This window comes from Equus quagga, chromosome 22 (genome assembly GCF_021613505.1).
Source record: "Equus quagga isolate Etosha38 chromosome 22, UCLA_HA_Equagga_1.0, whole genome shotgun sequence".
In the NCBI taxonomy this organism is placed as follows: Eukaryota; Metazoa; Chordata; class Mammalia; order Perissodactyla; family Equidae; genus Equus; species Equus quagga.
In genome coordinates, this window is record NC_060288.1 from 22,409,431 (window position 1) to 22,435,883 (window position 26,453).

A 26,453-nucleotide genomic window follows, 5' to 3' on the forward strand; every position below is an offset into this window, starting at 1 on the left:
AAAGTCGCAAAATCAAAGTAGCCTTTGGGGCAAGATGATCAAAATTATGGATGGCCTTTGCAGTATGTGGGGCACAGGTGGGAGGAGCTGGGGAAAAGGATTTCAGCTTCAGGAGTGGCCAACGCCTGACTAAGTTCCTTGATGTTTTCACCTCTAGGTACCACGTAGGAGGTAGATGAGTTAGATATTCTTCTATTCCCATTTTACAGCAGAGGAAACGGGGGCACCTGATGGCTAACTGACGTGCCTCAATCCAAGGCAGGGTTTGAGCCCACGCAGACTGGCCCTGCTCGGTGATGTCGCAGAGAGGAAACACGAGGGACGGATGGAAGGGCCACGTTCCCTGCCAAGACTTCTCTGGGATCCCTGGCCCTTTGGGGCGCAGCGGCTCGGTCCCGGCAGCCCGCAAGGGGGCGCTGTGGGCACGTGGTGCGGGATCGGGCTGTGAGCCCCGCAGTCGAGGAGACCTAGAGGCGGACGCCAGGTGTCACCCAGCTGGGGCTGCAGGTGCAGAGTCCGGCCGCGGGGAGGGGGTGGAGCCGGCAGCGTGGCGGCGAAGGGGCGATGGGATGGGGGCAGGCGCGCGGAGGGCGGGGAAGAGCCATAAAAAGTGGCGGAGCGGGATCACACGGCGCTCGGGCGACTCGCAGGGGCTGCGGGGCGCTGCGGAGCCCGCGCGATGGCCGGGTGGCCGTGGGGCGCGCCGGGCGGGAGCTTGAGGGGCAACGGGTGCGCGCTGTTCAACGCCTCTCTGCTGGCGCCCGGCGGCGGGGAGGGCGCGTGGCCGCGACCCTCGTGGCTGGCCTCCACGCTCGCCTGCATCCTCATCTTCACCATCGTGGTGGACATCCTGGGCAACCTCCTGGTCATCCTGTCCGTGTATCGGAACAAGAAGCTGAGGAACGCAGGTAGGGACTCCCGGGGCCAGGTGGGCTGGACCAGCAGCCCCCAACTCTCACCGGACGGCAGCCTGTCCCCTGTCTGGCCACCTTTCCAGAACGCAGCATCCTTAGCCCTCAAATGACACTTCCTAAGAAAAGTTCAATTCTTTTTCTTAGAAACTGGGAACTGGAGTCATTTTTCCTAAGAGAGACTGAAGCCCATCTGTTCACTTTTCCTCTAACCCACCCTTCTAAGATGTTTTTGCATAAAACAGTAAAGCATCTTCAGTTTCCAAGGGGTAGAAACCTTTGCTAGAGTCAGGTTCTTTTTATTTTAGGGGACAACCCCACTGTACAGTTTTCATTTTCTGAGGCTTATTAGATTGAAAGACATGGATACAGTTTGCAGAAAGTTCTTCAAGAAGGCATTTCAAGTTAGTTCAATGAACCTGTCCATTGCTTGGTTTTACATATAATTTATTTTTCCCAACTTTGTTAAAATATGAGAAAATTTATAAGCTGGCAAAATGATAGCGCAATGATTTTAGTTTTGTTATCAGGAGTGGTTTTCAGTTTTTAGCATACAATTTAAAAAGAACCATAGGCTCCTAAAACATCCTTCAGAAAGTGAGTATTATTCCTCCAAGTTAAACAAGTTTACATTTTAAAAATAGAGATTGTTGTAGTAAAGAGTATGTTTGCATATAATATACTACTAAAGCTAATTTTGTGCTTGAGTTAAACTTGCTTTTTCTTCCAAGCAATGAACTGAAATTAGCTTATCGTGGGTGTGAGCCCAAGGGCGATTTGTTCATAGGACACTGGACCTTCAGACCTGGAAATGATGATGATGTGCCTAGTTCCTTATTTGGAAGCAAACTTTCTGGAGGTGAGGGTCGCTAGGGGGACCCTTATGTGTTTGTTAAAAGCAATTATTTGTGTTCTATCCAGGTAGATGATCAAAGCTGTGATTTTGTTTAGCTCCTTTCTGGGAGGGCCCCCTTTTTTTCCCTTTCCCTAATGCTTCGGGACAGTGCATAGTTTAAGGATTCGTTAATAAGGACCTGATAACAGGTATTGAATTGGAGTTAGTCCATGGAATAACCTCACTTTGCAGGTTGGCTTAAACTAGAGGGATCCTGCCTTCAAGAAGTAGCGCATTCCCTCTTGGCAATAAAAGCAGCTTTCTCTGGGCCAGACACGGTTCTGAGAGCCGTGTTAACTGGATCCGCAGGCAGCCCTGCAGTGGGTGCCGCTGTTACCCGATTTACAATCTGACGACACAAGTTGCTTTTACCGACCGGAAGTGGTGGAGCTGGGTTTGACTGAGAGCTCACTCTACTTCATTGACGTCAATAATTGCAGACTTGGGAAGCTTGAATCCTGCAGAACCTTTCTTTTAGAAAAAAAAAAAAAAATCCACATGCCCGAAACAATTCTATTTCTTGTGTTTTATTTAAAAAAACATCTTGTGAGACGTGCTCCTTCCACACCACTCGGTCTTTTGTTCGTTTGCTAAGCAGCTTTTTGATAGGGTGGTCTGTAAAATACTACATCTCTTAGCTGACTAGGAGATGCACAGGGAGCTTTAATCTGTGAAGCTTTTGAACTTTCATATTCTTATAATTGGGACTTTTAATTCAGAGGTACCACTGTTGCAATTCAAACCATTTGAGGCTTTCTAGAATGGATGGTAATTTGAAACAGTGATAGAGATAGCTGATCAAATATGGCTTTGGGGTGCTTATTAAAAGTTCTTGTGATTGTTCCATCCTTCCATTTCAGTTAGATTTATTTTGTTGGCATTGAGGGTGAAAAGATGGAACAAACAGAATGGAAGAAATGAGCTAAAAAATAAGAACACTGCCATCTTAAGTTTTGAACTAGCGCTTTCTCTTGGCAATCTGGTATAATTGAAGGATTTTTCTGAACCTCTTCTCCTCCCAAGAGAGCGTGTTGACATTTGGCGTCTCGGGGAAGAAATTCAAAATATTTGACAGCCATTTGTCAGGGACATTGGCCAATCAGAGCCGAAACAGGCTCCGAGATGCTGGCAGAACATCTGCTCTGTTCCCATCCAAAATTTGACACTAGAATCGACACTACCCTATTTGCATCCTCTGAGTAAATTTCATAGTGTCACGGAAAGATTCCTGCACTGGAATGCTAGGATTAATATCTGTGCTGTCTACCTTGTGATCTGAGAAATCAGTTAAGTCATCAAACCTTCATTTTCCACATTTGTCAAATACAGAAAATATCTCATCTTTTAGCCTCGCACGATTGTTGCGATTACCTGCTGAGGTGATGCACACGGAACCACTTTGAAAAGGATAAAGCAGGTGGTATGTGTTCTTTTATTCTAGGTGAAGCTAACCAGGGGGTGTTGTTTCTTAAAAATGATTGAACTGTGTAGACTTAGTGTTTGTGCACATTTCTATATGTACATTGTACTTTAATAAAGCATTTTCAAAAAATAAAGCAAGAATACAAAATACCTTGCCTATTCAAAATTCAATTATGTGGCCATCTATTCTAGCTAGAATATAGCCAATAAATGGAAATAAACAAAAATAATAGACTCTCACCCACAGCTAATTTGTCCTGCCTTGGAATGCCACAAAACTCTGAAGCTAGCGCCTGGGTCCCCGTAGATTATAAGCAGTAAATTAGGAGAAAGATTGGCACATTTAAAGGAATAGCACATGTGGCAAACGGTGTGGGTTAAAGTAGATTCACTAAAAGCAGGTGGGAAAAACTGAAGAGCACAACCTCTGCGGGCACTTTGTGAAGAAGCAAATAACCCTGCTCACCATTAATTGCTCCTGAAACAGCACAGTGCAATAATATATTTATTAATTATGACCCCGAGCCATCAAGGAAGGTCCAGTCGCATACGGTATGTTCTGCTTAAGAAGACAGGGACGTCATATTTTAGGAAGACAGTTATCTAAAGCGGTTTATTATTATTTTTTAATCTGGTGCACAGTGGGGTAAACTGTCAGTATTGTAAAAAAAAAAATGTCCCCCAGAATGACTCAAAGATGGGATGATTGGCACTGTGTTATTCCACTCTTGTGCTTGTTTCTTTCAGGCCCATATTGAATATTATCTATAACCATCCTGCATTACCACTCGAAGAGCTGCACAGAGTAAGGCGAGAACATGGACTTTGGGCCTCAAAGATCTGGGTTTAAATCTTGGATCTACCAGGGCCTTTGTTTTTTTTTTTTTTTGTGAGGAAGATTAGCCCTGAGCTAACATCTGTGCCAGTCTTCCTCTACTTTGTATGTGGGATGCCGCCATAGCATGGGTGATGAGTGGAGTAAATCTGCACCCGGGATCCGAACCCATGAACCCGGGCCACCGAAACAGAGCACACACGACATTAACCACTGAGCCACAGGGCCATTTTTAAGCTCCTTATAGGTCTTAGGCATGCCTACTTAAATATATTATCTTTACTTATTTTCTTTAGATTGGCCCTGAGCTAACATCTGTTGCCAGTCTTTCTTCTTCTTCTTCTTCTTCTCCTCCCCAAAGCCCCTCAGTACACGATTGTCTATTTTAGTTGTAGATCCTTCTAGTTCTGCTATGTGGGATGCTGCCTCAGCATGGCCTGATGAGCACTGCTAGGTCTGTTCCCAGGATCCAAACCAGTGAAGCCCTGCGCCACTGAGGCAGAGTACCACGGGGCCAGCTCCCCAAAATATTATTTTTAAATTGAGGCATAACTTACACACAGCGAAGTGCGTAAACCATGGGTGACGTATTTTTACATATGTATATACATATGTGACCATCACTTTTGAGAAATGGTTTTAATAAGGGAAATGATTTGAAATAAGATAATATCATGAAATAATGTCTCAAGTCATTCAGAAATAGTCCGGTAATACTACCTTATTGTTGTGGTAGTGTTATTATCCACAACTTGAACTAGAACTTATGCCAAATCTGAGTACCGAAAACCGTGAATCTGAACTTTTTCTCTTTTACCGTCCACGAGCAGATTGCTGCCCGTGTTGATGTTGACTCTTGGTTGTATCCATTGCTCAGGCAGTGAAGCCTGAGGATCGCTGCCTTCTCCCTTACCTGGGCCACACTAACCATCAGTTCATCAGTACCGCAGTGTGGGTCCCATGGAATGTGTTCATACCCACCTTCATAGAGCCCTTGGCCAACCTGTTCACTGTATGCTGGCTTTTATTTTCTCTTTCCTTCCTTTCCTTTCTCTTCCCTTGCCTTCTTTTTCCTTCTTCTCCACTGTCTGTCTCTTACTCCTTGGCCTCCAGTATTCCTTAGTCACCATCATTAGATTCAGTGTCTTAGCAGAGGTCACACTGTGTCTCTGCTTCCTGTGTCTGTTGTGCATCAGCAAAAAAGACACCCCTGGACTTACAAGCATATTATATTCTAGAAGTTCATTTCTAAATTTCTTAAAACAATATTTTATATATTTTGGCTCTTACCCTAGCCCACGAAAGCATTCAAACCAACAATGTGGCTGAAATGATACTCAGAATTGATGGGTCATCGGAGACTCACGAGCCCCAGAAAGCAACGTGCCTCACGGAGTTCTGAGTTCTGAGCCTTTTGGGATGCTGTGGGAATGGGAAGGAGCGGTGCGGAAGGCACTGGCTGGAAGCTTCCCGTATTAACTCAGAAATGTCGGGAGAGGGCTCAGATCAGACATGATGACGCAGGATGGTTTTAGCATCAGGGACGGGGTGGAAGCAAGTGTAACTATATGCAGCTGCTCCTAAGGCGAATGCTTCTGTGCTGGGGACAAATATGTCAGAGCCTATAGGGAAGTGTGGAGAGAGCTTATAAGGAGAATGGGTCCAGAACCTGGACTCCAGGGCTGCTACTGAATGGATCTGTGATTGTAGTTAAGTCATCACCTCTCTGGACTGTTTTTGCGTCAGTAGAATGATTGGGTCGGACAACATCTTTGAGTCCTTTCTGATTCTAGTGTCCTTTGATTTACGTGATTATTAAACTCAGTGCAAAGTTGTAAATTATATTGCAATGAAACTGACTGGCAACGAGGAGGAATGTGGACACAATGACATATATGTAGATAGTGATCATGGGCATCATAGATCTAGGAAAGCGTCCTTAGGAAAGCGTGCCTCGTTTGTCCTACACTATCTGATTCACTTGTCACATATCTGCTGGCGAAAAATCTTGTAATGACATCTGGTTTCTTTGCCTTATTTCCCAAGGAATGTTTACAAGTTTTTAAGCTTTGCTACATAGTTTTCCCTTCTTGGAAGAGAATGAAGTAACCAACCACACAGAGTAATTCAAGCCCTCTTTGGTGGGACTCTTGCTAGTTGGCCAACAATGGATTGGTTCTCTGGGGTGTCTGCAGGTTCTCGTGAGTTTGGGTCGGATGAGCTGGTGATGCTTGTGATGAGCTGGCTGACAGTGTGTGTGAGTGAGCAATCCTGGTGAACTAACTTTCATGCCTCTGGTTGGTCCACGGGGAGAGACAGGCTCTTTTCAGCCTGTAATGACCCCATCGGAATATAACCACTGGGGAGGAGCAGGCGACCAGCCTGGTCATTGTTTGCAAGAACACACATCTGAAGAACCATGGGGCTCACTCAAGCGAGCACAGCCTTCTCAGTTAGGGGCTTAAATGCGGGTGGAAGAGAGAGACTTCACCATGCTGTGTTCCTGAAATAAAGAATCAGACAGTTATTCCTGCGATATCAGTTCAGGATGTCTGTATTGAGGCCATCAAAGTGGCTAATCACAGGGCTAACAGGTAACTTAAAAACCAGTGCTCCAGGGGGTCCTTAAAGCCAAAAACATAGAACACAATGAAATATCCATATATAAGCCAATTGCCCAAATCCCGAAAGAAATATAAAAGCAATGCATTTTGGACGATATTTTTGAGACATTTTGTTCTTTCAGGAATTTTTTTTCCTGTAAAGATTCATTTTGCATCTTACATTTTCTTCTCACTGCAAATGGCGCTTTCTCTTGATGTACTTAATATCCATGAATATCAGATAGAAGGTAAATAGAACTGCAAGAAAGTCTAACTTCTGGGACATGGGCAATTGGAACAGATATACAGTATTCCTTAACATTTGGATCTGATGTCTTAACAATATTTGTACATCTAAACCTTTCATGATAAAACTTAATCCTTTTTTTTTTTTTTTTTTTGGTGAGGAATATTGGTCCTCAGCTGACATCTATTGCCAATCTTCCTCTTTTTGCTTGAGGAAGATTGTTGCTAACATCTGTACCAATCTTCCTCTATTTCGTATGTGCGATGCTGCCACAGCCTGGCTTGATGAGTGGTATGTAGGTCTGTGCCCAGGATCTGAACAGATGGATCCCAGGCCGCTGAAGCAGAGCTCGCAAACTTAACCACTACTCCACCGGGCTGGCCCCTTAAGCCTCCTTTTTTCTTTTTTTTCCAATTATTTTTTTTTAATGAGTTCATAATAGTTTATATCAATGCAAGATTTCAGTTGTACATTATTTCTTGACTGTGACCCCATAAGTGCTCCCCTTCACTCCCTGTGCCCCTCCCACCCCCCTTCCCCTGGTAACCACTGAACTGTTTTCTTTGTCCATGTGCTTTTTTATATTCCACATATGAGTGAAATCATCTGGTGTTTGTCTTTCTCGGACTGGCTTATTTTGCTAAGCATAATTCCCCTAGGTCCTTCCATGTTACTGCAAATGGGATGAATTTGTCTTTTTTTCTGGCTGAGTAGTATTCCATTGTGTATATATATATATATACCACATCTTCTTTATCCAATCATCAGTTGGTGGGCACTTGGGTTGCTTCCGTCTTAGCTATTGTGAATAGTGCTGTAATGGACATAGGGGTGCATATGTTACTTTGGATTATTGATTTCAAGTTGTTTGGGTAGATACCCAGTAGTGGGATAGCTGGGTCGTATGGTATTTCTATTTTTAGTTTTTTGAGGAATCTCCATACTGTTTTCCATAGTGGCTGCACCAGTTTGCCTTCCCACCAGCAGTGTATGAGGGTTCCCTTCTCTCCACACCCTCTCCAACATTTGTTATTTTTAGTCTTAGAGATTACAGCCATTTTGACAGGCATAAGGTGGTATCATAGTGTAGTTTTGATTTGCATTTCCCTGATGATTAGTGATGTTGAACACCTTTTCATGTGTTTATTGGCCATCTGTATATCTTCTTTGGAAAAATGTCTGTTCATCTCCTCTGCCCATTTTTTGATCAGGTTGTTTATTTCTTGTGCCATTGTGTGAGTTCCTTATATTATGGAGATTAAACCCTCGTCAGATAAATGACTTGCAAATATTTTGTCCCAAGTGGTGGGTTGTCTCTTTGTTTTGATTCTAGTTTCTTTTGCATTGCAGAAGCTCTTTAGTCTGATGAATTCCCACTTATTTTTTCTTTTGTTTCGTTTGTCTGAGAGGACATGGTATTTGAAAAGATCCCTTTTTTTTCCCCCCACTTTATCTCCCCAAACCCCCCCTGCACACAGTTGTACATCTCAGCTGCAGGTCCTTCTAGTTGTGGGATGTGGGACACCGCCCCAACGCGGCCCAATGAGCAATGCCACATCCACGCCCAGGATCCGAACCCTGGGCCGCAGCAGCAGAGCGCTAGAACTCAACCACTTGGCCATGGAGCCGGCCCCAAAAAGATCCTTTTTAGTTCAATGTCAGAGAGAGTACTACCGATATTATTTTCCAGGAGTTTTATAGTTTCTGGACGTATCTTCAAATCTTTGATCTATTTTGAGTTTATTTTTGTGTATGGTGTGAGATAGTGGTCTACCTTCATTCTTTTGCATGTGGCTGTTCAGTTTTCCCAACACCATTTGTGGAAGAGACTATCTTTTCTCTGTTGTATGTTCTTGGCATCTTTGTCAAAGATTAGCTGTCCGTAGATGTGTGGTTTTATTTCTGGGCTTTCAGTTCTGTCCATTGATCTGTGTGCCTGCTTTTGCACCAGAACCATGCCATTTTGATCACTATGGCTTTGTAGTACCTTTTGAAGTAAGGGATTGTGATACCTCCAGCTTTGTTCTTTTTTCTCAGGATTGCCTTAGCAATTTGGGGTCTTTGGTTGCCCCATATGTATTTTAGTATTCTTTGCTCTATTTCCATGAAAACTGTCATTGGGATTCTGATAGAAATTGCATTGAATCTTTAGATTGCTTTGGGTAGTATGGACATTTTAACTATGTTTATTCTTCCAATCCATGAGCAAGGAATCTCTTTCCATCTCTTTATGTCGTTATCAATTTCTCTCAATAATGTCTTATAGTTTTCATTGTATAAGTCCTTCACCTCCTTGGTTAAATTTATTCCTAGGTACTTTATTCTTTTAGTTGTGATTGCGAATGGAATTATATTTTTGAGTTCTCCTTCTGTAACTTCGTTACTGGAGTATAGAAAGGAAACTTATTTTTATAAGTTGATTCTGTACCCTGCAACTCTACTGTAGTTGTTAATTATTTCAATTAGTTTCCCGATGGATTTTTTGGGGTTTCTTATGTATAAGATCATGTCATCTGCAAACAGTAAGAGTTTCACTTTTTCACTCCCTATTTGGACTCCTTTTATTCCCTTCTCTTGCCTAATTACTCTGACCAAAATCTCCAGTACTATGTTGAATAAGAGTGGTGATGGTGGACATCCTTGTCTTGTTCCTGTTCTCAGGGGGATGGCATTCAGTTTTTGCCTATTGAGTATGATGTTGGCTGTGGGTTTGTCATATATGGCCTTTATTATGTTGAGGTAATTTCCTTCCATCCCCATTTTGTTAAGAGTTTTTATCATAAATGCTGTTGGATCTTGTCAAATGCCTTCTCTGCATCTATTGAGATGATTATGTGGTTTTTATTCCTCAATTTGTTAATGTGGTGTATCACGTTGATTGATTTGCGGATGTTGAACCATCCCTGTGTCCCTGGTATGAATCCCACTTGATCATGATGTATGATCCTTTTGATGAATTGCTGAATTCAGGTTGCCAAAATTTTGTTGAGGATTTTTGTATCTATGTTCATCAGTGATACTGGCCTGGAGTTCTCCTTTTTTGTGCTGTCTCTGTCAGGCTTTGGTATCAGAGTGATGTTGGCCTCATAGAAGGTGTTAGGAAGTGTTCTATCTTCCCTAACTTTTTGGAATAGCTTGAGATGGATAGGTATTAAATCCTCTCTGAAAGTTTGGTAAAATTCCCCAGGAAAGCCATCTGGTCCTGGGGTTTTATACTTTGGGATGCTTTTGATTGCTGTTTCAATTTCTTTCCTTGTGATTGGTCTGTTCAGATTGTCTGTTTCTTATTGACTCAGCTTTGGGAGGTTGTAAGAGTCTAAGAATTTATCCATTTCCTCTAGGTTATCCATTTTGTTGGCATATAGTTTTTCATAGTTTTCTCTTATAATCCATTGTATTTCTGTGGAATATGTTGTTATTTCTCCTCTTTCATTTCTGATTTTGTTTATTTGAGATTTCTCTCTTTTTTTCTTTGTAAATCTGGCTAGGAGTTTGTCAATTTTGTTTATCTTCTCAAAGAACCAGCTCTTTGTTTCATTAATCCTTTCTATTGCCTTTTTTTGTTTCAATAGCATTTATTTCTGCTCTGATTTTTATTATTTCTCTCCTTCTGCTGACTTTGGGCTTTGTTTGTTCCTCTTTTTCTAATTCAGTTAGGTGTAATTTGAGATTGCTTATTTGGGATTTTTCTTGTTTGTTGAGGTGTGGCTGTATTGCAATGAATTTCCCTGTTAATATGGCTTTTGCTGCATCCCATATGAGATGGTATGGTATGTTATCATTTTCATTTCTCTCCAGATATTTTTTGATTTCTCCTTTAATTTCTTCAATGATCTGTTGCTTGTTCAGTAGCATGTTGTTTAGTCTTCACATCTTTGTCTCTTTCTCAGCTTTTTTCTTGTAATTAACTTCTGGCTTTATAGCATTATGATCAGAAAAGATGCTTGTTAATATTTCAATTTTCTTAAGTTTATTGAGGTTTGCCTCGTTCCCCAACATTCTTGAGAATGTTCTGTGTGCACTTGAGAAGAATGTGTATTCTGCTGTTTTTGGATGGAATGTTCTATATATGCCTATTAAGTTCAACTGGTTTAGGTTTTCATTTAATTCCACGGTTTCCTCATTGATTTTCTTTCAGGATGATCTATCCATTGATGTGAGTGGGGTGTTGAGCTCCCCTACTATTATTGTGTTATTATTAATATCTTCTTTTAGGTTTGTTAATAGTTGCCTTATGAACTTTGGTGTTCCTGTGTTGGGTGAATAGATATTTATAAGTGTTATGTCTTCTTGATGGAGTGTCCCTTTGATCATTATATACTGCCCCTCTTTGTCTCTCTTTACCTGCCTTATCTTGAAGTCTACTTTGTCTGATAATAAGTATTGCAACACCTGATTCTTTTGTTTGCCATTAGCTTGAAGTTCCACCCCTTTGCTCTGAGCCTGCGTTTGTCATTGGAGCTGAGGTGTATTTCCTGGAGGCAGCAAATTTTTGGATCTTTTTCTTTGATCCATCTCACCACTCTGTGTCTTTTTATTGGAGAATTCAATCCATGTATGTTTATGGTGATTATTGGTGTATAAGGGCTTAATGCTGTCATTATATCGCTTATTTTCTGGTTTTCCTGTATTCCTTTGTTTTTCCTCCTGTGTGTTTTGGTCTACCCATTGAATTATGTAGTTTTTTATGATGTGTTTCTTTGTTTTCTCCTTATTCATTTTTTGTGTCTCCATTCTGCTTTTTAGTTTAGTGGCTACCCTGAAGTTTGTATTCAGGCTCTCCTGTATAAGAGTACATTTTCTGATGGCCTCTTATTTCTTTAGTCTAAACTGATTCAGTGCCCCTCCGCCTCCCCTCCCAAGTTGTTTTTCTCTTATCTTATTCCAACTTGTGTTGTGAGTTTTTGGTTAAAGTGACAAGATTGTCTTTGTTTTTGGTGTTTTTCTTTCCTTTAGCCTAATGCTATAGTTGAATATTTGCTGTCCTATTCTGTTTTTGTCTAATTATTTATCTCCTTACTCTGTGTTTTGTGACCCCTTTCTCCCTTTTTTTTTCACGTATGAGGGCCTTCTTGAGGATTTCTTAGGGAGATCTTGTGGCTACGAATCCCTTAGCTTTTGTTTGTCTTGGAAAGATTTAATTTCTCCCTCATATCTGAAGGATATTTTTGCTGGATAGAATATTCCTGGCTGAAGATTCTTGTCTTTTAAAGTTTTGAATATTTTTCCATTCTCTCCTAGCTTGTAAAGTTTCTGCAGAGAAATCTGCTGAAAGCCTGATAGGGGTTCCTTTGTAGGTTATTTTCTTCTGCCTTGCTGCCCTGAGTATTCTTTCTTTGTCATTCATTTTTGCCAGTTTTACTACTATTTGCCTTGAGTAGATCTTTTTACATTGACAAATCTAGGAGATCTGGAAGCTTCTTCCACACATATTTCCCTAGATTTGAGAAGTTCTCTGCTATTATTTCTTTGAACACGTTTTCTGCTCCATTCTCCTTCTCTTTACCTTCTTGAATACCTGTAATTCTTATGTTGCATTTCCTCATTGAGTTGGATGTCTCTTGGAGACTTTCTTCATTTCTTTTTAGTCTTGGTTCTCACTCCTCCTCTGTCTAGAGCATTTCAACATGTCTATCTTTGATTATGCTGATTTGCTCCTCTATGATGTCCACTCGAGCGCTCAGGGAATCCGTATTTTGTTTTATCTCATCTGTTGTGTCTTTCATCTCTAATATTTCTGATTGATTCTTCTTTATAGTTTCAATCTCTTTTGTGAAGTAGCTCCTGAACTCGTTGAATTGTTTCTCTCTACATTCTCTTTTACCCTGTTGAGTTTTTTGATGAAAACTATTTTGAATTCTTTGTTGTTTAGTTTACATATTTCTGTGTCCTCAGGACTCAGTCCTGGGTGCTTGTCGTTTTCTCTCTTGGTCTGGAGATTTGATGTTGTGTCAGATCTTGGAAGTTCGGCTCTTTCTCATTCTGATATTGTTCGGTTGCAGTTACAGCCTATTGCCACTGGGTGGGGGTCGAGAGCCGCATATTCTCAGCCTCCCGTCTGCAGCCAGTGCAGTGTGCGTTGGGGGAGGGGCACTTTCTCCTGTGTGCATTCTGGGCCTTCTCAGTCAGCTCTCACTCTCTGGTCTCTTGGGGTCTCGGCTTGATGAGGTCACCCCCCCCCCCCCACGGAAGCATGTGCCCCATTAGAGGGCTTCCATCTAGGCTGTAAGGGCCCAAGGGAGTCCTGGGTGGTCCCACGGATGTGTGACCCCTCCCCTCCTCCTTTACTCACGGGTCCTCCCACAGCAGTGACTGCAGCCTTTCCAGGAGGGAGTGAAGATCTCTCTTACCCTGTTCTAGCTCCTCTGAGGGGGGTTCCAACCTCTCCACCCTCCATTGTGTGGCTGTGTCTCTCTCTGAGGTTTTTGTGTTGTTAGGATATTATCTTTTGGAGTATGGTTGCCCCTTTTTGTTGTATGTTGGAGGGGAGAGCATCCCGGGCAAGTTCACTCTGCCATGATGCTGATGTCAGTCTCCCCTTAAGCCTCCTTTTTATTGTTCTGGTCCATAATTGATTTTGCAAAAACTGATGGCCATCTTTTGGTGAACATTTCCACTTAAAATACAAATATTGTACAGCACCCCGGTCAAGCCAACCTCAATTATTAAGGGAATTTAGCTTTTTAATCCTACGATTTTATTTTTGAAAATCTATTTATGAACTTCTATTTGAAACATTTTTCAAATTCGAGAAAATTAAAATAGAAAACTGATGGAATTGCACTTTATGTTACACTTTTCATAGACAGCTAATTTGGTCTGTTTTCTGTGGATAAAGTAGAAAAATAACTTCTTTTCTTGATTAGAATGTCTAATACTTCATACTTATGTGCATAGAGCAATTTACAGTTTTCAAAGCACTTTCCCACATTTTGTTTTAAATTTGTCTTTACGACAACCTCCTCAGGTAGATAATAAAACTGAAACCCAAAATTCACAGATAAATGATCAGTTTTTCTAATCCAGGCAAACAGCCCAGCATGGTACAGTGGAAGGAGCACAGGAATTAAAATCAGAAGTTCCAGGCTGAGTCTTATATGTGCAATACCTTTATTTACAGTGTGTTTTGGATCTGGTTGCACAACCTCACTAAGCCTCAGCTTCTCCATCTGTCCAATGGGGCAGTGATCTCACAGGGATGCTGGGAGGATAAACTGAGATCCTGCCCATCCATCCATCCATCCATCCATCCATCCACCGATCACTTCACAATTATAAAATATTACACAAATAATGGTATTGTTATGTTATATTAGCATGCATACTATGATTGGTTCTTTTTAGGTGAATTTTTTTTTAAAGATTGGCACCTGAGCTAACTAACATCTGTGCCAATCTTTTTTTTTTTTTTAATTCCTCTCCCCAAAGCCCCCCAGTACGTAGTTGTATATTCTAGCTGTGGGTCCTTCTTGTTGTGCTATGTGGGATGCTGCCTCAGCATGGCCTGATGAGTGGTGCCATGTCAGCTGCACCCAAGATCGAAACCAGCAAAATCTTGGGCCACCGAAGTGGAGCAGGCAAACTTAACCACTCGGCCATGGGACCAGCCCCTAGATTAAGCTTTTAAATGCTTATTTCTTTTTAAATGTATTCTTTTTTTTAAAGTAGGTAGACAATACAAATGGTAAGAGGTGAAATCAGAGACTTGGCCCATGGCCGAGTGGTTAAGTTTGCACACTCTGCTTCAGCAGCCCAGGGTTCACAGGTTCAGATCCTGGGCATGGACCTACTCACCACTCATCAAGCCATGCTGTGGCAGCATCCCACATAGAGGAACTAGAATGACTTGCAACTTGCATATACAACTATGTACTGGGACTTTGGGGAGAGAAAAAAAAAAGAGGAAGATTGGGAACAGATGTTAGCTCAGAGCCAATCTTCCTCACCAAAAAAAGGTTGCCTTAAAAAAAAAAGAAGTTAAATCAGTCAGAAATTGAAGATTTAGGATCTAATTCTCTTTCATGGCATTATGCAAATTACACAAGTTCTCAGATGCCTCAATTTTTTTTTTTGGTAATAAACGTTATCTCCCCACAGCAAGTAGGACTGAGATTCTGATAATTTCATTATCCAACCTCTGAAAGACTGATTATTTCAATATCCAAGCTGTTCTCTAATTTAAAATGAGTTGGCTCTGGAAGCTACAATAACTATCTCAGACAAGTCTATTTCCATTCAAAAAGTTATGACTAACTTGTATGTACAGACTTGAGAAATGGTTTCAAGCTAAGGAAGCCAGTGCTTATTAGAACCTCGAATGTGACAGACTTCTTGTTAGCACTGTGGACGTTTTCCTCCTGCAGCTCCCTGTGCTATTTCAAATTATTGATTCAAGGCAATTTTTTACTTTTAAAGACATTTTATTGATTTTTCTTCCCCCTTGCATGCTTAGCCACTTTTTAAAGTTTTATGATTTTTTTTTCTGGTCTGTATAGTACATTGTAATGGAACTCTAAATTTTCCCAAATTTGCCGGAGTAATTCCCAGAATTCCCTGGAGACCTTAGGACAGAGGTTTCAGATTCCTAAATATGTGCTTGCATTTGAGTCTACAGGGTTGGGTTTAGATCTGATTGGTTCCTCCAGATATTGATCTTATAAGGAAGGAGCATGTTCAGCATTAAGTTAATCATGGATAAGAGAGCTTATTTTTGCTAGTTCTTCAGAATCATTTTTTCTCTTGGCAATTTTGAAAGGTAACCAAGGATAAAAATAGTCCTAGATTAAACCTCCTGCTTTTAGTTCTTACTAACATTTATGGTTCTGTATTTTAAAAAAAAATACCAACTTTGAAAAATATCTGCCTGGGAAGTCGTTTTAAATCTCCATAGAGTCTCTGGAGCGTATTCTGCTCATTCTTTATTAGCACATTTCAAAAATAATAATTAGAATATTTGAGAGGAATGGTAAGATCTTTACAAGAGGCCTTGAATTTCTCCCTTTTTCCTAAGTATTTTTAAGTCGGCCAGCTGACAGAAATGCTTAACTTCTAAAAAAGAAATGCACACGCTTTCAGAATCTTCCAGGCTACCACGGAGGCAATTAATGGATTGTTTTTAAAGAAGCATTTGTGCGTGCTCAGAACTCTGCATGGCGTCATTTACTCCCCTTCAAAAAGATAGTTCCTTAATCAGCACTCTCATTGTCTCATCTTTCAAAACGGTAGATAAAGTTGACCTAAAAACCCAGGGGCTGTATGTGATATCTCAAGAAATTTTAGTGAAATTTAATAATGCTGCAAATGAGGAATAAACTTCTGGATTTTCTCATTGTGGTGCTCTAAGATTTCTTCTTCTACAGAGCTATGAATTTTAGGCAATCACACTAAAGGAATTAGTCTCAGAAAAAGGAATAAGAAAAAATAAATCTCTTTGGTGCTGAATATTATTCAGGCTCTTGAGGGTGAATTTGAGTTGGTGAGCTTATGGCTTAAAAGGATGCTCACATATTTTGATATTGAGCACTTTTGGTGCATATTGAATTGAATATCTATTTAAATAAATATTTATTGCATACCTGCAGTATTAGACAGAATACAGATGTCAACAAATTCTTGTTGGTTTGTCAAAATGCAAGACACTGTGCTAAGCTTGTGTAAAATGTAGCTCCTACTTTCAAAGGGATTACTTTCTATCAAGGCATTTAAAAAAAATTCTTCTTTTATTTTTAAATAAATATAAGACATGGAGTACAAAGTTACAAGAGTCAAAACTTGTTTAGGGGCTGGCGCCGTGGCCGAGTGGTTAAGTTCGTGTGCTCCACTGCAGCAGCCCAGGGTTTCGCCAGTTCGGATCCTGGGCGCAGACATGGCACCACTGGTCAGGCCACGTTGAGGTGGCGTCCCACATGCCACAGCTATAAGGACCTGCAACTAAGAGACTGAGATATACAACTATGCACCGGGCGGATTTGGGGAGATAAAGCAGAAAAAAAAAAAAACCTTGTTTATATGGCAGAAAAACTTTTCAAGAGAAATTTGAAAGTCGGTTGGTAGATGGTAGCTGGTACTTAAAGTAGTCATGGGAATTTTTAAAGATGTTACCTCATGATGGATGAGAGGACAATAGGTAATAAATAGGAAATGTGAAAGCTACACCATACCTGAGGAAGAATTAATGAGAAAGCTTCAAAGAAATTAGTTAATAATAGAGACAAAGTATAGCTATTCGGGAATAATACATTAGCAAATTTGTCATCAGTAATTACTATTTGTTCTTTTATGACTTTCTTAACGTGTTTAAGAATACAAAACTCTCTCTTGAAAGGGATAATGTGGTTTTATCCTCCATGCATTCATTCCTTTTTTCTTTATTTAAATATCTCTTAGTTGCCTCCCATGCACCAGGTTTAAGGTAATATTGGGGCTTGGAGCACATTTCTGTGGCAAGACAAACGCTATTCTAGTTAATTCTTTTTTCCTTTTTCTTTTTTAAATCAAGGTATAATTAACATATAATGTTATATTAGTTTCAGGATACAATATAATGATTCAATATTTGTATGTGTTGCAAAAAGATCACCATAGTAAGTCTGGTTAACATCTGTCACCATAAATAGTTACCAAATTTTTTCTCTTGTGGTGAGAACTTTTAAGATCTACTCTCTTAGCAACTTTCAAATACACAACACAATATTATTAACTATAGTCACTATGCTGTACATTGCTTCCCCAGGACTTCTGTAAATGGAAGTTTGTACCTTTTGACCAACCTCACCCAGTTAAATTTTATTTTAAGATTTAGTTTAAACTTTAATTTTTCTTTTTTTTGTTTTTTTTTTCCTGAGGAATGTTAGCCCTGAGCTAACATCCATGCCAATCTTCCTCCACTTTATATGTGGGTTGCCGCCACATCATGGCTGACAAGTGGCATAGGTCCACACCCAGGATCCAAACCTACAAACCCGGGGTGCCGAAGTGGAGCATACTGAACTTAATCACTATGCCATGGGGCTGGCCCCTTTAATTTTTACTTTTTAAGAGTTTTGTTTGTGAATATTTTTTTAAAAAACTCTTAACTTCATCTGTATTCTTTGTTATTACTTTACTTATTCTATTATCTTACCATTAATTGTTTCCTCTATTTGAACTTGGAATATTTTCAACTGCACTCATTTTTTTGGGTGTGTAGATATTGCATTTTTTAATCAAATAGGTTTTTCAATAAAGGTTATATATATAAGGTTGTCATCTATATCATTTAATATATGAGACATTCCTTATCAACATAAAATTAGTCCTATTATAGACTCAATTTTTTTTTGTGATATGTTCCCTTTGAATAATGTGGCCTCTGGAACATTCAGATGGTCTGGAGTAAAACTCTGGCTCTGCCGTCCAATGGATGTGACCTTGGGCAAACTACTTGTTTAGTCTCCTCACTCGTTAATTTAGGATAACACTAACGTTGCAAGGATTAAATGGATTTCTATCCTTAAAGTTCATTATGCTTTAAATGTAACCTTTTGGGAAGCAGAATGAATTCTTTGTTGTTTTGTACTCTTGGTGTAGAGTTATAATGGGTGAATATGTTTTTATTTTTAAGGCAGAGAATAATATTTAACACTTTTAGGTTTTTAAATAGTCCCCATGTACATCAAAAACAGTCAAATTTAGAATTTTTAAAAATTACCTGTATGAGAATCTTATTTAGTACTTTTGTAGTGTTAACTTCTTTTTCATTTCTCCTTACATTTATTTTATTTTAGTTAAATACTATGATTGTACCATTTTTAATAAATACAGGAATTCTATTTCAGAATTTAGCAGTTTAGAGTTCTTTAATTAAATAGAGATATTATATAGGGCCAGCCTGGTGGCATAGTGGGGTTAAGTTCACACACTCCGCTTCGGTGACCCAAGATTCACCAGTTCAGATCCCTGGTGCACACCTACACACTGCCCACCAAGTCATGCTGTGGTGGCGTCCCACATACAAAATAGAGGAAGATTGGCACAAATGTTAGCTTAGTGACAATCTTCCCTAAGCAAAAAGAGGAAGATTGGCAACAGATGTTAGTGCAGGACCCAGCTTCCTCACCAAAAAAAGAAAAAATGGACAAGAGATATTATTAAGTGCCATTAATTTGTTTATTTAAGCTAGCAGTTAACTGAGCCCTTCAAGACTGGGGAAAGTCTCTAAGGAAATAAAGACTACTATCCCAAATAGGATTAATATAGGTTTTTAGCTTGCCTGTTATTGTGGATGAAGTATTATGTATTTTTCATGAGTAGTAATCTATGTTTCTAAGCCCATGAGTAACTTCTATTTCTGCTACATGACAGCTTTGGGAGCCCATTGGTCAAGGACAGTGTGGCTGAGGAAAGATTAACCCATGTCCCCAGATTGCGTCATCAAGATCCTCTTCTGCTTAGGTTGCTTTTTGGTGAGGATTCATATGGGACACAAGTATCTTCACAGTCAGTGCCCATTCTGAGATGTCTGTGCCTCTATAGACCTCTTCTCCAGACCCTGGTATCACCAGTTTTCTAATCATGTTTCTTCCAAGTCCTTGACCATTGGCTACACCATTAGCCATGGCTGTGAATCAATGTAGGTGTATAGCTGTGGCCATCTCTCCTTCCAGGCAAGATGAACAACCTGCATGAAGTTCTGTTCAAAGTTCTGTTCACCGGGAGGATTTCCCTTCATCCTTGTCCCTAGATTTGGCCTGCAGTGCTGCAACATCCAGTTTCAGGTCGTACGAGCATATCATGAAGAACCATCTGTAAACCATGCCAGAAGTCTTTTCTTCCTTATTCATCTGGTCAAAAGGGACTTCCCATGAAGCTGTAGGTGTGGGTTGAGGGAAAGGTGGTGATGAGGCAGGAATGTGGGCCTTGGGCATCTGAGCCACTTATTCATGCAACTTCCCTATGCCTTCAGGACATGCTTGAGCCAGATCTTGTACATACCACTTCTGTTTGATACTGTGCACGCCCAACTTTATGATTTGGGGGGTCAGACAATACCTGGTCCATGAGGGACCATTCAGATCACAGGGTCACTTGGTGGTCTGTGCTCAAGTATTCAGATTCTACTAAGGCCAAGTAGTAAGTCAAAAACTGCTTCTTTAAAGGAGAATCCTTGTCTGCAGAGGTTAGCGTAGATTTGCTGCAAAATCCTAAGGATCTGTGTTATGAATGACTGATGTGTGCCTGCTAAAGGCTCTTTACACCCTCCAGATCTATGACCAACAATTCAAGCACCATGGAATCAGATGAGTCAAATGGCAGAACAGCTTTCAGAGCCTTTTCTTGTTCTGGGCTCCACTCAAAACTGGCTGCTTTTTGAGTTACTTAGTAAATGGGTTGGTGTAGCGTGTCAACATGAGGTATATTTTGTTTTTCCTTCCTAGTGGTAGGAGGGGCAATGCAGCAACTTGTTCTTCACCTTGGAAGGTGAGGACAGGTGATAATTTAAGTAAGTCTTTGGCCACTGCATGCCATGAGCTCCCAGTGTCTCCTCTGCTACTGGAAAAAGGTTTTTTAATGCCTCTACATCTAATCCTGTTAGAGAATCTATTCTAGGTGACCCAGAACCAGTACAGAGAAACCATCCCTAAGGTTCTTCTTGCTCTACTTTCAGCACCAAATTCTGGAGTTCAGTCCATCCTACAAGCAAATTCACTAGAGCAATTATGGGAGCGGATTCAACAGTCTATTTGAGGCTGTTGTGTGTCTGGTGCTGGAGCCTTGTATTAGCCAGGGTTCTGCAGAGAAACAGAACCAATAGAATACATATCTATTATATATCTATAATATATTTATATAAATATAAGAGATTTATTATGTGTATTATAAAGAATTGGCTTACATGATTTTGGGGGCTAACAAATCCCACAATCTACCACCTGTAAGCTGGAGACTCAGGAGGGCCGGTGGTGTAGTTCTAGCCTGAATCCGAAGACCTCAGAACCAGGAGCACATACCATGCAAGTCCCAGTCCAAGGGCAGGAGAAGATCATGTTCCAGCTCAGTGGTCAGGCAGACAGCAACTTCTCCCTTCCTCTGACTTTGTTTAGTTCAGGCCCTCAATGGATTAGATGACGTCCGCCCACGTTGGGAAGGGCCATCTGCTTTACTAAGTCTACTGACTTAAATGCTAATTTCTTCTGGAAACCCCCTCACAGATACACCCAGAAATAATGTTTAACCAGATATTTGAGCATCCCATGACTCGTCCAAGTGGATGCTTACACAATTAACCATCCCACCTTCAAGTCCACAGAAAAGGCAGCTGAGAAGAAAAGAAGGATGTCAAGAGTGGAAGCAAGAGCAAAGTAGATCCCTGGAAGAAGGACTGGAACCCAGGAGGATGAACTGAACTCCTGTCAGTCTCTGGCTTTCTCCAAGCCAAAGCAGAGTTCAGCAGGGGTGGGAGACACTGTGGGCACGCTGCTGCCCCTCGCCACAGTGTAGGCCAGCAGATAGGAGTCAAAGAGGCACAATAGTGCCTGGTTCTTTACAGGGACCTTCCACAGAGAGAATATGGCTGCAGCTTCACTTCCGCCTTTTAAATCTCATGCAAATTCTCTCTTGTGGGGAACCCTAACCTGGAGTTAGGCAAGCAAATGTCCTTTCAGCTTAGCTAAATTGACACAATATAAATTCACTGTACATTTTTTAAAGGCCTTGCTCTATGCCAGGTCCTATTTGAGCAGGGAGAAAGATGTCTAAGACAGGCACTGCCCCCATAGAGTTAGTTAATAGCTTGGGCTGTGGGGAGATGCTAAGAAGCAGAGAAATACTTGTGATAAATGGAAAATCAATACCACCTTGCTTTGGTCATTCCGACAGGGAAATCACAGGACTAGTTCTGAGAGAGGCAGTTTAGACAAGGCAACTTTTTAGTTGTCTACTAACTTATTCGTGTATGTGCCATGTTTCACTTACAATCTAAGGTCTTATTCACCAGAATGAATATTTACTCTGCATTTTATAGCTTATCTGTGTCTTTAATCACTGTGAGACTGTTAGCTGTTTCTTCTTGTTGCTAGGACAGAGACCTCTAACCTCTACATCTCTTCCCTTCCCATCATCATCTCCTTATAACTTTCTGGTTCTAATGTGCTTTTTTTAGAATTGTGTCTGCAAAGGCTTGAAGCCAGGGCCTGGCCAGAGGGCCAAATTTCTAACCCTCATTTATTTCTGAGCACATGAACTTTCTTATGGAAACCCACTGAGCAACACTAACAAGTAAACAATATTATTGCAATCTTGCACTAACTAATTTTATGGCCTCATTCAATCTAACTTGATATTTCTCAGTTTTTCTCTCTAAAAAGTAGGAATTAACCTGGGTGATCGCTAATATTCCTCTCAATCATAATATCCTATGAGTCTATGATTCTTCTACTGTAAGGACTGGAACTAAATCCAACAGAGAAGGAACTGGTAGACATTAACAGAAATTATGTTAAGTTTCAGAATGCCTTGTTATGCTGGTTGTATAGAGTCATGTATATCTGTAAAAGTGGGTAGATTGTTACCTACCTAGAGTTACACAGAGCTAGTATTACTGGGCAACGACCTGCTGCCTGGCATGTGTAGAAGCCAATACTATGGTACCAGATTTTGAGAAAAGAAAGAGCTTTATTGCATAGCTGACCAGCAAGGAGACAGGAGGCAAAGCTCAAATCCATCTGGCTGAGATGAATCAGGGATAGAGTTTTAAGGAGTTGGGGGTGGGAGTGGTTATGCAAAATGCTAGCTTGGAGGAATCTTTTTGGATGGCAGGAGCGTAAGGGTCTTATAAATCCTGTGTCCTACAAATCAAGGGACCCCCTCATGTCTTGTGAGGTACCCCGAGCCACTTTCTCATCACATTGAGTTCTGTAGTTAGGCGACTTTTGGTTCCTAGGCAGCTCAAGGTCATCTAAGGACAAGGTTACCATCTTTGGCACATGCTCCAGCTGCATGACTTGCAGGTTTTGCTAGTTGCCCCTGCAAAGATAACTTTGATATTTTGTTATTGATACAATAGGGCCGGCCAGCACAAGTTAGTCTATGATGGTTACACTACAATGGAATAGATGACCATATGCTTATGATTAAATTATTTAGTTACTCTTACTTGGTGGAGTTCTCCCATACACACAACCCACACGCATACACACCCTCACACATACTCCACACATAGCAGATGTGATAAAGCTTCCTCTGAGCTACCCGATAGCCACATCTGCATAGAATCTATGGCTTATTTTTTTCCTGCAAACACTTGTAAAATGAGATTAGTTCAAAGAAAATTAAACTAATGATTTAACTAATGTAGTTACTTGAACAAAAAAGAAGCGTAATTATTATAAAATAAATGAAGCAGAGAGTTCAAGCCGTGAAAGAAATCTATGACATCATTCATGATCTTATATTTAAGCACTTTTGAAAATAAATACATATAAGATCAGTTTGTCTTCATGACATTCTGGGTAAAAATGTACCGTTTTGATGAGAATTTAATTTGTAGCTGAATTTCATACGTTATACATATTTTTAAAGTATTAGATATTTTGAGTCAAATATGTATTAAACTATGCCCACTTTGGAATTTAAATATCTCATTGGTAATTGAAATTGGTCTGTGGGAAAAATCAATTTGTTTTTCTTGCTTCAATTTGGCCTAGGATAACCAATTTTCATACGTTGTTTTTATGACAATTTATCTGAAATTCCTGCTTACATGGCAAAACCTTGCCTTTTTTAGTCACTACTGCTATTTTCATTCACTTCTCTGCATGCTTTCTTGGGGGCGGGTGAATAAAATTAATCAAATAGGAACTTGAAGTGCAAAACCTATTTTACTTGAGACGTTGGTAGACGACAATTTAATTTATTTCATCCATCGTTTCAGCAAAAGTCTCAAGTGGGTACTATTCAGGAAAGCAATATGAGGAAGACACAATCTCAGAGGACCACAGTACAGAAATATAGGGAAGCCAAGTTCACACACAAATATAATGAAAGGCAAAATGTGTGGTCACTACGCCTGGAATGTTCCTTCTCACCTCTGTGCAGCTCACACCCTCCTCGCTGCCTCTCATTCTGTGCATACTCTTGTTGTACTTCTTTCTCTCTATTTTAATTTTGTTTTCTTTTTCTAAGATCGAGGATCATAAGATGCCTGTCTGTGCATTCCTGTTTCCCCAGCATCTATTATATGCACTTAATAAATTTTTATTGAGTGGAATTTATTATTATTTAATCTAAGTTAAAAGTGGTATAAATAAAGTGATTTAGGAGTCTTCAAAAGAGGAAGTTCTTCCATGGGGTTGGGCAAATAAATAAAGTCTTCGGGTATTTCTATTTAAGATGGATTTGGGAAAATGGGTAGCATTTTAAAAGTTAGAGAGAGGAGCCATTCAAAGCAGGAGCAATAGTAAGCAACAAAGGCAAATGAGCCACGAAAGTAAAGAGTGCATTTGCCAAACATCTCATAAAATTTGACTAGAATTCTTTTTTTGTACTTTAAAATGTCTTATTATATTAATATAGAAAATTATCACTTAATTTGACTATTTGGGGTTTAATTTTTGTACCTTAAGTTCTTTATAAAATATAAAAGGATTTCTGCTGTTTCCTTTGGATCGAGGAAGGAGAGTTGGAGAATACCAACATTTATGGAGCACTTATCATCGGACAGATGCTGCTCAGCACCAGTTATAGATTGCCTCGTTTAATCCTCACCATACCCCAACAAAGAAGATACTGTCATTGTCCCCATCTGCAAAGAGGAAACTGAAGTTAGTGAGATAATGTAACTTGCCCCAGTTAGACAGCTAGTAAGGGATGAAGCCAATATTCTAACCTAGACAGCTGATGAACACCGGTTTTCAATTCTTTTGGGTATATACCTGGGAGTGGAATTGCTGGGTCCTGTGGTAATTCCATGTTTAACTTACTGAGGAACTGCCAAACTTTTCTCTGTTCCTTGAACTGACTACACCAATTACTGCCTGAGGGTCTTTGTGCATGCTGTCGCTTTTGACTCAGCTGATAATAGAACCCTTTTTTTCTTGACTATTATGCAATGGACAAAGATCTATCACTCTCCAAGAACAGGAGTTAGAGGCCCATTTGAGAACTGTTGAAGAACGAGAAAGGGATAGAAAGCCTGGAACTTTGGGATGTCATAGTTGGCTTGAGAAATAACATGACGTGAGATTTCTCAGGTAATGTAGAAGCTTCCAGAACAAAAGATGTGATATGAGTATGCCTTGTTTGGGAGATGTGGGAATTTGTGAACAGTAGACTTGATTTAACAAGGGCAACAATGGGCTCGCTTCCTGGTGAAAATAGTCTCCACTTCATTTACAGTATGGTGGTCACTGCAATGTCAGATCATCTCACTTGTGGAAACAGCTATTTTAAAAATAACTGTGAAAGAAAACTCATGCAATTCATGAAAAATGGCATTAACCTGTAATTTTCTAAACCTTTCTCTCTTAGGAAATATATTTGTGGTGAGCCTAGCAGTTGCGGACCTGGTGGTGGCTGTTTATCCATACCCCTTGGTGCTGACATCTATATTTAACAACGGATGGAGCCTAGGATATCTGCACTGCCAAGTGAGTGGTTTCCTGATGGGCTTGAGTGTCATTGCCTCAGTATTCAACATCACTGGAATCGCCATTAACCGCTACTGCTACATCTGCCACAGTCTCAAGTATGACAAACTGTACAGTAACAAGAATTCCCTCTGCTACGTGTGCCTGATATGGATGTTGACCCTTGTGGCAATCATGCCCAACTTGCGTATCGGAACCCTGCAGTATGACCCAAGGGTCTACTCCTGTACGTTCGCCCAGTCTGTCAGTTCAGCGTACACCATCGCGGTGGTGGTTTTCCATTTCATAGTTCCTATGATCATAGTCATCTTCTGCTACCTAAGGATCTGGATCCTGGTTCTTCAGGTCCGACGGAGGGTGAAACCTATCAACAAACCCAGACTGAAACCACAGGATTTCAGGAACTTTGTCACCATGTTTGTGGTTTTTGTACTTTTTGCCATTTGCTGGGCTCCTCTAAACTTTATTGGTCTCGCTGTGGCCTCAGACCCTGCCAGCATGGTTCCCAGGATCCCAGAGTGGTTGTTTGTGGCCAGTTACTATATGGCATATTTCAACAGCTGCCTCAACGCAATTATATATGGACTGCTGAACCAAAATTTCAGGAAGGAATACAGAAGAATTATAGTTTCACTGTGTACGGCCAAGATGTTCTTTGTGGATAGCTCGAATGAGGTCGCAGACAGGATTAAATGCAAACCCTCTCCATTAATGATCAATAATAACCTATTAAAGGTGGACTCTGTTTAAAAAAGCAAAGAATTACCAGCAAGATATGCAAACTGCTCAGAGTCTTACTAATTTTCATGTTTGCTTCCCTTTGGACAGATGTCGAGAAAATAGTGTGGTTGAGAAAATTTAATACTCTCAAGAGGTTGCCTCTATAGTTTCTGAACTAATGTGATATTGGCCGTCTG

At 40.4% G+C, this 26,453-nt stretch overlaps 1 protein-coding gene across 1 annotated transcript; it reads left to right on the forward strand.

Moving 5' to 3' along the window:
- The first annotated feature begins 635 nt into the window (after nt 1-635).
- MTNR1A (melatonin receptor 1A) lies at nt 636-26,453 on the forward strand. The gene is made up of 2 exons (XM_046648371.1): nt 636-908; nt 25,418-26,453. Exons 1-2 carry the CDS (start codon nt 680-682, stop codon nt 26,284-26,286), a joined length of 1,098 nt encoding a protein of 365 aa, XP_046504327.1. The 5' UTR covers nt 636-679; the 3' UTR covers nt 26,287-26,453.

Excerpts from the sequence above, each read along its gene's own strand:
- MTNR1A (XM_046648371.1), top strand. The coding sequence starts at position 680 with ATGGCCGGGTGGCCGTGGGGCGCGCCGGGCGGGAGCTTGAGGGGCAAC. Across the intron at positions 909-25,417 it reads CAAGAAGCTGAGGAACGCAG|GAAATATATTTGTGGTGAGC; the intron begins GTAGGGACTCCC and ends TTTCTCTCTTAG.